This window comes from Theropithecus gelada, chromosome 1 (genome assembly GCF_003255815.1).
Source record: "Theropithecus gelada isolate Dixy chromosome 1, Tgel_1.0, whole genome shotgun sequence".
NCBI lineage: Eukaryota > Metazoa > Chordata > Mammalia > Primates > Cercopithecidae > Theropithecus > Theropithecus gelada.
Window position 1 is genome coordinate 54,839,130 of NC_037668.1, and position 9,009 is coordinate 54,848,138.

Below are 9,009 nucleotides of genomic sequence, written 5' to 3' on the forward strand. Positions count from 1 at the left end.
CTCACATGATCTTGCCTCTGCCCACCTTGCCTCTCCTCCCTCTCCCCTTTGCTGATTTAGCTGCAGACACACTAGCCTCCCCTCTGTGGTCCTCACACCCATCAGTGCTTTCTCTTCTTGGGGACTTTACATTTGTCATGTCCTCTCCTTAAGACTCCTGTTCTCTCTTCACGTGACTTGCTCCATGACCTCTCTTCCTAAGAGAGGCCACCTGGTGATTCTACATCCCAACAGCTGCTCTTTTCTTCAGAGCATGTATCTAATGTATAATTAATTACTCATTTGTTTCCTAGGCTGTAGGCTTCATGAAGGTAGGAACCACGTTGATCTTCCCTCCTCAGTGAACTCCTTGCACACAGTAAGGGCTGAATAGATGTTGGAGTTTTTGTTTGTTTGTTTGTTTGTTGAGATGGAGTTTTGCTCTTGCTGCCCAGACTGGAGTGCAGTGGCAATCTCGGCTCACTGCAACCTCCGCCTTCCGGATACAAGCAATTCTCCTGCCTCAGCCTCCTGAGTAGCTGGTATTACAGGTGCCTGCCACCATGCCCGGCTAATGTTTTGCATATTTAGTAAACAGGGTTTCATCACATTGGCCAGACTGCTCTTGAAAGCCTGACCTCAGGTGATCCACCCACCTCAGCCTCCCAAAGTGCAGGAATTACAGGCTTGAGCCACCGTGCCCAGCCAGATGTTTATTAAGTAACCTTACTATGCCATGTTGTGACCATCTGTGTACATGTTTGTCCCACTGGTCTGTGAGGCCCCCAGGAGCTCCCTACTTGAATAGATTTTAAGGATCTATTTGTAGATTTTCCATCTCTCTGCATTAAAACTGAAGCTTGGCCTGGCACAGTGGCTCATGCCTGTAATTCCAGCACTTTGGGAGGCCGAGGCGAATGGATCACCTGAGGCCAGGCGTTCGAGACCCGCCTGGCCAACATGGTGAAACCCTGTCTTTACTAAAAAATACAAAAATTAGCCAGGCGTGGTGGCATGCCCCTGTGGTCCCAGCTACTTGAGAGGCTGAGGCAGGAGAATCGCTTGAACTTTGGAGGCGGAGATTGCAGTGAGCTGAGATCGCACCTCTGCACTCCAGCCTGGGCAACAGAGCAAGACTCCGTCTCAAAATAACTAACTAAATTAATTAATTAATAAAACTGAAGCTCACTGAAGATGGCAGGGATTTTTGTTCACTGCTGTATCCTCTGTGCCTGGGAAATAGTAGATACTCAATAAATGTGTCTATTGACAGTTGAAAAGGCAGGAATGTGGCCAGATCATCTTTCTGTCCCTAACACCCACTGAACAAACCCTAAGCCCAGGGGAACTGCCAATAAATAATGGCTGACTGAATGGGTCTATGCTAAGAATATGGGCACTGATGCCTAGACCCTTGGGTCTTAGACAAAGGACTCAGGTGTGGAGATTATCTATGACCGACACACACACACACACACACACACACACACACGCACGCACGAACACCCGCTTCCCACCAATTCCTCCCTCCCCAAGGGATTTCTCGGACTGGTGAAGACAGAAGAGGCAAGGAAAAAAGTCTCACCTGGAAGCGAGTCCTCACAGCCATCTGGTGGCCACCTGGAGAACTGCAGATATTGTCAGCCCTAGTCAAACTTTAGCCTCAGCCCGTTCTGGGAAGAAGGTGACATCTAGGCCAGAATGGAAGGCACACTGGACTTGGTGACAGATGGACCTGGCTTCAGATCCCAGCTCTGCCATTTACTATGTGATTTGGGGCAAGTCCCTTGGCTTTCCTGGACTTCACCCAAGAAATGGGGACATGGTCCCTCACTTTTGCCAGGTTGTCGTAAGCCCTGGGCTCTGGCCCGGCACCTGGTAGGTGGGAAGGGTTGGAGGAGGTATCAATGAGGTAGGGACAGAGGAGAACAGGAGAGAAGGAACTATCTCTTCCTTTAGAGAGCAAGTATGCAAGGAATGGAGACCTGATTGGTATGAGCAGTTTTGGTGCATGAGGGAGAGCACATGCAGTTCATGTGAAAACACATAGCCCCCCCGTTAGTCTCTTGGCTCTCCTGGGTTTCTTGGGGTTAGAAATGTCACTGCATGCCGGGTGCTGTGGCTCACACCTGTAATCCCAGAACTTTGGGAGGCAGAGCAGGGTGGATCACTTGAGGTCAGGAGTTCGAGACCATCCTGACCAATATGGTAAAACCCTGTCTCTACTAAAAAAAAAAAAGAAAAAAAAATAGCTGGGCATGGTAGCGGGCACCTGTAATCCCAGATACTTGGGACGCTGAGGCAGGAGAATTGCTCGAACCCAGGAGGCGGAGGTTGCAATGAGCCGAGATTGCGCTACTGCACTCCAGCCTGGGCAACAAGAAGGAAACTCTGTCTCAAAAAAAAAAAAAAAAAAGAAGAAAAACAAAAAGAAAGAAAGAAAAGAAATGTCACTCTACTCTTTTCCTCCCTGGCTGCCTTGGGATCAACCTCATTTGCAAACCACAGGATAACTATCGAGATCAGGAAGTTCACGACCAACCAGTACTTCAGCGGAAATAAATGGTTTTCCGTGTCCTTCGCCCTGGGAAGGCAACAATGCCTAACACAGAAAACCACTCAAAAAGTAGAAGACCACACTGGATGTCATCTTTGTATTTAGAACCCATTTTGGGCCGGGCGCAGTGGCTCATGCCTGTAATCCCAGCACTTTGGGAGGCCAAGGTGGGCAGATCGCTTGAGCCTAGGAGTTCAAGCCAGCCTGGGTAACGTGGCGAAACCCTGTCTCTACAAAAAATTCACGCCTTAGCCGGGTGTGGCGGCGTGTGCTTGTAATCCCAGTCACTCTGGAGGCTGAGATGGGAGGATTGCTTGAGTCCAAGAGCTTGAGGCTACAGTGAGCAGTGATTGCACCACTGCACTCCAGCCTGGACGACAGACTGAGATCCTGTCTCAAAAAAATAAAATAAAAACAGAACCTATTTTGGTGGTGTTGGCTTGGGTATGATTTATGATTCCTTGGATTATGCAAAGAAAAATTAATCCAAACGCAGACTTGCAAGACATGAAAGAAAAAGACCTCGAGAAAAGAGCTAAAGGAACTCAAGAACAGAATGAAGATAGTCAGGGAGTCACAAGAGTGTGGTGCCGGTGCTGGCAAACAGGAATGACTTTATCTGCAGCGACGGTGCAGATTTTTCACCAGAGGATTAATAAACTACGAAAACTTAAAAAATATATAATCGCCATTCAGAGTAGCAGAAGATAGTCCCCGATACCCCCCTTTGATGCCAACCTCCCCGCAGCCTTCACCCATCGCTGAGACCAGAACTCTGTAGGGACCTAGCTCTGATGGGAGAGAAAGTGGATCCCTGAGGCTTGGGGCCCTGATGCCCTTGGATCCTCTCTCTTGACACCCCCACCTTCCTGGGCACCAGGCATATTACTACTTTCTCTGTTTTCTTTTTTCCTCCAGTTGCTCCCTTTTAGGTCAATCATCCAGTCCATGATTATTTCTTCAACACCCATTACATGTCAGGCACTGTTCTCCAGCAGAAATGGGATATAGTCACTATCCTCTTGGAGCTTAGATTCTAGTGGGGTTGACACGTAGTAAAACAAACAAACATGAATTTATTTATAATTTCAAGAGCACTTCATCCTCCGAAAACGAATAAATCAAGAGAAGGGGAGGGAGAGTGATGGGGAGGTCAGTGGCGATCTGAGAGTTCAGAGCAGCCTGTTTCAGAAGTGACTTGGGAGCAGAGACCTGGATGAAGAGAAGGGTTGTAGGCAGAGGGAACAGTCAGGAGCAAGAGCCCAGGAACAGGAGCCCCTGAAGCCCCTCCTCACTGTCCACTCCCGCCCCTGGGTGATGTCCTCTACCCCTAAAACCTTAGGCAGGTGTGCCACCTGCACACCTACACCGCCAGGTGTGTCCCTCATTGGCCAACTGTAACATTGATGGCCAACGGCGTGCAGATCCCACTCAACAACCCCATGAGGCCGGAACTAATATTATCCCTATTTTTTAGATGAGGAAATAGACACAGAGAGCTAAAGAAACTCTCCAAAGTCACACAGCTAGGAAATGGAGAAATTGAGATTTGACCACCTCCGCTCCCTAAGCCCCCTAAACTCACCACATCCAACCTGAAATGAATCTTCTTCTCCAGCTCCAACCCCTCCTCTTCCCATGTTTCCTGCCACTTGACCTTCTGCTGCCTCACACTCAAACCCAAAACCTGCCTGGTGGAGGCTGACCATGGGGCTGCAGTGATAGTGCTGTGATGGGGGTGTCCAGTGGGGCCTGGGATCCTCAGGCCTCTTAACCTCATCTTCCCTCCCACAGGCCTGCATGATTCCAGGGAGCATCAAGGCAAGAAACACAGGGAGAAAGAGCAGTCAGTCCCCCTGCCACAGGACTGGCCACATCTGTCACATCTGGAGAAATCTGCCCAGAGTGGTTTCCCTGGACTAAGGGCAGACGGCGTTGGGGAAGAGGGAGCTCCTTCTCCTTGCTCCACCCATCAGGATGCCTAAAATGAGAGGCTGAGAGGGGCCTGCCCTGAGGACTGAGCTGCCAGGCTTTCTGCTTCCAAGTTCTTCCCGGCTCCCCATCTCCTCCTGCTTCGGGGAAGTGCACCCCCGACTCCCTCCCCTCTGGCTTTCTAGATCCTTGAATAAATAATTCAGGTTTTGAAATTTTGCCAGGCCCACCCCTCCGGTGCTGTGAGGGCGCTATTGGGCTGACATGAGTGACGTCACCCAGCTCTTATCCCAGCCCCAGCATCACGGGACCTGCCCTGGCACCAACTTACCTGCCTGGTCACTGTCAGTCCAGACGCTCTACCCTGTGCCCCTGACCCTGGAGCCCACTCACCACGGCCACCTGCTATCTTCCTTCCAGGGCCCCACGGCCCTCATGGCTTAGCATTGTCGCTTCAGTACCCCGGCCCTTCTGACAGGGTCATAGTGACCTGAAGTCACCTGGACACTCCATGTTCCCAGGCTGCCGCCTCTGCCATCCCGGGGTCCCTGAACTCCTCCCTGCTGCAGAGTCACCGTCACACTGCCATGGTTGCCCTGGGGGTTTCCTCTCTACCGTTGGTGTCCCACGGCCATCACGCCCCCCAAGATTCTGTCACCATGCTAATGTCACTGCCACCCACCTCCCCGCTCCCTCGTGCTCCCCGTCATCGTCACCTCAGGGCCCCATCATCTTGGCAACCCTGTCATCCTCACCAGGGACGCCCAACCAGCCCCATCACAAGCTCTTCCTTCGTCATCTGGATCTCGTCAGCCTCTCTGCCACCCAAGGGTCCCATCACCCCACAGCCTAGCCGGGTCCCCTTCCACCACGTTCCCTGCAGCCTCCCTGAGACTACAAGGCTCTCCCACCGGCGCCGCTGAAACCCCCGGCCCGCAGAGGGCGCCGCGTCAAGGACAGCGCGGGCCGACTCGGGAGGAGGCGGGGCCGCAGCCACGGTCGCTTTTTATGAATGGGGGAGCGGGCGGCGCGAGGCCTCATTACTATGCCGCGCAACGCGCTCTGCGCCCCAGCGCTCCGCGCCCATTGGCGAATCGGGCCGCTGACGTCACCGAACCGGTGGCCGGGGGCGGGGCGGGGTGACTCACGCCGCTTCTCCCGCGGCCGCGGGGGCTTCTCGGGGTCCACGCACGCCCTGCGCCGCCAGGACCCGAGCGGAGCCTCCCCGCGGCCTGGCCGCGCCTGGTCCTGAGCGGTGAGTAGTGGGCCCCGCCGCGGACACTAGGGGTCCTGGAGGGCACGCAGGATGCTGGGGCACTGGGCCGGCGGAAGACTCCTAGCGGCCGGCCAGGGTCCGAGTTCCAGGTGGGAATTCTGGGTTTAGGCGATTCTGGGTTAGCAGACGTGGGCCTAAGTGCTTGAGTGCTGGGGCTCAGTTGGATGACCCGGCGAATGGTGAGCATTCCTGCAGGGACCCGAGGCCCTGGAGGGACTGATGGTCATCTGAGGTTAAGCCGGCAGGAGGCGTCTGGGGCAGGGACCCAGGCGTCCGAACAGCAGGAGGTGTCCGACTTGGGAATCCAGGTATCTAGACAGAAGGCGGAGTCAGGCCCAAAATCCAGGTGTCCGGGCAGAAGAAGGCATCTGACTCAGGAATCCGGGCTTCCAGCAGGGGGGTCTGCCTAGAGACCTAGAGATGCAGGCAGAAAGAAGGGTCCAGCCAGGGACAGAAGCCTGGGAGGGTGGCAGGTGGGGTCTGAGTTCCCAGGTGTTACCGCGGGAGTGCGGGGTGGTGGCTGGTGGGAGCTTCACGCGCATTCCCCGGGGGCGGAGTCTAAGGCTGGCAGTACTGAGAATCGTGAGGGGTCTGGGAGACTCAGGCACGAGCTAGCATCATCATCTCTGATGGGAGGGAGCAGAGCTGCTCAGTCTCCAGATGTTTCCCTACCCCAATCTTGAGCCTTTAGGGGCATCCCCTGGATCCTATGGTCCTCATCCGCTTATAGTACCCCTTCTTCTGTCTCTCCTCTGGTCACACACATGGAAAGAGAGACGTGCAGGACCTAAGACAGGGATCCCCAGGAAGAGACCCCTGTTTAGAGGCCTGGGGGCATTGGAGAGGACATTGGTATCCTGGGAAGAGCCCCAGGGGATGAATGTGGGGATAAGGCGTTGGGACCCTATAAGGTATCCTGAGGAGAGACTCCCACCATGTATCCTGAGGGGCACCTCACCCCCTCCAGACCCCACCTCGCATCATCCAGCTTGGTCAGCTTCTCACAAGGCCTTTCTCCTACAGGTACCATGATGTGGGGTGCAGGCAGCCCTCTGGCCTGGCTCTCAGCTGGCTCAGGCAACGTGAATGTAAGCAGCGTGGGCCCAGCAGAGGGGCCCACAGGTCCAGCTGCACCGCTGCCCCCACCTAAGGCCTGGGATGTGGTGCTCTGCATCTCAGGCACCTTGGTGTCCTGCGAGAATGCACTAGTGGTGGCCATCATCGTGGGCACGCCCGCCTTCCGTGCCCCCATGTTCCTGCTGGTGGGCAGCCTGGCCGTGGCAGACCTGCTGGCAGGCCTGGGCCTGGTCCTGCACTTTGCTGCTGTCTTCTGCATTGGCTCAGCGGAGATGAGCCTGGTGTTGGTTGGCGTGCTGGCAATGGCCTTTACCGCCAGCATTGGCAGTCTACTGGCCATCACTGTTGACCGCTACCTTTCTCTGTACAATGCCCTCACCTACTATTCAGAGACAACAGTGACACGGACCTATGTGATGCTGGCCTTAGTGTGGGGAGGTGCCCTGGGCCTGGGGCTGCTGCCTGTGATGGCCTGGAACTGCCTGGATGGCCTGACCACATGTGGCGTGGTTTATCCACTCTCCAAGAACCATCTGGTAGTCCTGGCCATTGCCTTCTTCATGGTGTTTGGCATCATGCTGCAGCTCTACGCCCAAATCTGCCGCATCGTCTGCCGCCATGCCCAGCAGATTGCCCTCCAGCGGCACCTGCTGCCTGCCTCCCACTATGTGGCCACCCGCAAGGGCATTGCCACACTGGCCGTGGTGCTTGGAGCCTTTGCCGCCTGCTGGTTGCCCTTCACTGTCTACTGCCTGCTGGGTGATGCCCACTCTCCGCCTCTCTACACCTATCTTACCTTGCTCCCCGCCACCTACAACTCCATGATCAACCCTATCATCTATGCCTTCCGCAACCAGGATGTGCAGAAAGTGCTGTGGGCTGTCTGCTGCTGCTGTTCCTCTTCCAAGATACCCTTCCGATCCCGCTCCCCCAGTGATGTCTAGCTGAGTCTTCGTGATCCTTCAGCCCTGATCACTACAGAATTCCAGAATGTTAGGCTCTCCAGGGCTTCTTTCCAAACCCCCAGCTCCACACCCCCCAGACCCAGCTGGTTCTGGAGTTCTAGGACATTGGGTGTTTGAAGGTTCTTGTTCAGATCCCTGTGGGGGTCCAGCTGGCTCCATGGTTCCAGAATGTTCAGGTGGTCGGGGATCTACTCAGAAATGTCTCACAGCCCAGCTGGCTTGCAATTCCGGAATGCTGGGAGTTTTACAGTGCCATTCCAAGTCCCAGATGTCCCTCCTCCCCCACACTTGACCTTAACCATGTCACTTTACGTTTGAATTTCTGAACTAAAGAGTCAGAGAGATTAGTCACATAGTTGCCTAAATAGGAGAGAGAAAGATTATATACGCGCACATACAAAGAGAGTGTCTATTTATGATTTATTTATTTATTTATAAATTTACTTATGGGTGGTAAGGGGGAAAAAGAGACCCACACCTTGATATCCAGGCCATACCAGGGTACCCGTTGTCCCCTCACCCCCATTTCTGACCTCAGTTCCTGGAGGGGGGAAAGGGAGAAAGAGAAACCACGTATTTTGTTATTATTTTGGATTATTTTTTATCGAAGAGATCATAGAAACCAGAGCCTTCTCCCCAGGCCTGCCCTCTTTGGGTTTGGAAGGGGAACACACCAGCCTCTGGTTTTTTATTTTTTTAAGAAGCCATCACCTGAGCAACCAAAAATTCCTCTGCGCTGGGGTCCGACTGCCCTCTGGTGGCCATTTGGGGAAAACTGCAGCCCAGCCAGGCAGCTGGGACCAGAATGCAACCCCAGCTCCACTCCAGCCTGGCGTCCAGCGCCACAGCCATGGCCTGGGGGCCAAGCCTCATCCTGCGGTGCCCTAGAAGAGGGGGGGCACGAGCCAACACCCCACCCCTCTGCCAACCGGGGTATGGCTCCCAGTGCATTCCCTGTTCCTGTCTCCAACCTAACTCAATAAAAAATGATTTTGTCATAAATATGTTTCCCTATGTGTGTGTGGAGGGCATGGAGTGGGGCCTGATGGAGGATGGCCTGGAATGAGAGGGTCAAGCCAGGCCTGGGGGGGCTGTTGAGGGACCTGGGGAGCTGGTCAGAGGGTGGAGGGTGGCTGGCAGGTGACTCCCTCTCAGATGTCAGTGCTCCTCTGCTCAGACCTGGGCACTGACTGGCAAGGACCTTACCTCCCCCTGGCGACAGG

The 9,009-nt window shown here is 54.4% G+C and overlaps 1 protein-coding gene across 1 annotated transcript; it reads left to right on the forward strand.

Moving 5' to 3' along the window:
* The first annotated feature begins 5,635 nt into the window (after positions 1-5,635).
* On the forward strand, positions 5,636-8,788 carry GPR3 (G protein-coupled receptor 3). The gene is made up of 2 exons (XM_025376085.1): positions 5,636-5,723; positions 6,768-8,788. The coding sequence occupies exon 2, from the start codon at positions 6,773-6,775 to the stop codon at positions 7,763-7,765; it is 993 nt and encodes a 330-aa protein (XP_025231870.1). The 5' UTR covers positions 5,636-5,723; positions 6,768-6,772; the 3' UTR covers positions 7,766-8,788.
* Positions 8,789-9,009: the final 221 nt, after the last annotated feature.